This window comes from Naegleria gruberi (genome assembly GCF_000004985.1).
Source record: "Naegleria gruberi genomic scaffold NAEGRscaffold_55, whole genome shotgun sequence".
Classification (NCBI taxonomy): Eukaryota; Heterolobosea; class Eutetramitea; order Acrasida; family Naegleriidae; genus Naegleria; species Naegleria gruberi.
In genome coordinates, this window is record NW_003163272.1 from 329,778 (window position 1) to 331,038 (window position 1,261).

At 20.1% G+C, this 1,261-nt stretch overlaps 1 protein-coding gene across 1 annotated transcript in view; it reads right to left on the reverse strand.

Annotated features, from left to right (window-relative positions):
- Positions 1 to 520, reverse strand: part of NAEGRDRAFT_72762 (uncharacterized protein) — a gene marked incomplete at both ends in the record, with an annotated part of 2,793 nt that extends 2,273 nt beyond the window's left edge. Inside the window, one exon of the mRNA XM_002672252.1 lies at positions 283 to 520. Within this exon, the coding sequence (XP_002672298.1) occupies positions 283 to 520 (238 nt within the window). The remainder of the gene's footprint in view (positions 1 to 282) is intronic.
- Positions 521 to 1,261: the final 741 nt, after the last annotated feature.

Here is a 1,261-nt window from a genome sequence, read left to right on the forward strand (position 1 = left end):
GTAAATTTTTAAAACTAGTAAAACTCCAATTAATTATATTTTCAATTTGTTTGTTAATTAATTCTAATTCATTTAAATTATTAATCATATCATTATCAATTGTAATTATTAAATGATTTGGAAATTTTATTTCATTTTCATCTTTAAATTCTAAATTATTAACATTTATTGTTTTGGATTTAAATAATTTTATAATCATTAAATATATTAAATATATTAAATATAATATTAAATAAAGTGTATGTATTATATAATTAAGAATTCTTCTAAATATATTATTACTATTATTACTAATATTATTACTATTATTATCAATTTTATCATAATTCAATGATGAGCCTAATGATGATGATGATGAGGCTTTTAAAGGTGGAGAAGGAGAAAGTGATTCCGTTGTAGTAGGTGATGATGATGATAACTTTCTTGTTGTTGATAATAATTCATCTTCCTCTTGTTTTATATATTTCTTACTAGTCGTCAAGTTAGGCTGATGATGATGATGATTATTCTTGTTGGACATTTTTTTGCAAATTGAAATTTCGGAAATTTAAAACACGTAAAATTCATTGAAGGCTTGAAAATTTAAACTCTTCGACACGTGTATGAAAAACAACTAGATTGTAAAGAGATCTCTTAATATTAAATATATTTAATGGATGAGAATTTCATGATAACATTTCTAATAAAAAATTAAATATAAAAAAATGAAAGTAATGAAATATGCTTCATTGTACGTTTCTTTTTTTAAAGGCTTTTTTATTCATCATCACTTTATCATCATCAAATAATCATCATAATCAACAACAACATGAACATTATCATATATACATCATCATCATCAATATAATAATAATAATAATATAAATATAAATATAAATAATAACAAGTGGAATGATAATACCAGTTATATTAGCAATAGTAGGAGTACGTGATGATGAAAAGAAAGGATTAATGTTTCATAATGAAAGACTTGAATATGAAGAATTATTAAGAGAGAAATTTCATGTACAAAAAAATCATAGAATGTATGATCAAATTAATCCACAAATATTTAAAAATCAAAATCCAGCACTTTTACATCAAATTAGAACAAGAAGAGATTAATTATTATTATTATATTATTAAATATTATTGTAATAGTATTATTGTAATAATTAATTTAAAAGAAATTTATTCATTTAAAGTATTAATTTCAATATTCTTAATATTATTAACATTTTCAGTTTCATTTTGAATTTCTAATTTTGGAATTGTAATTAAG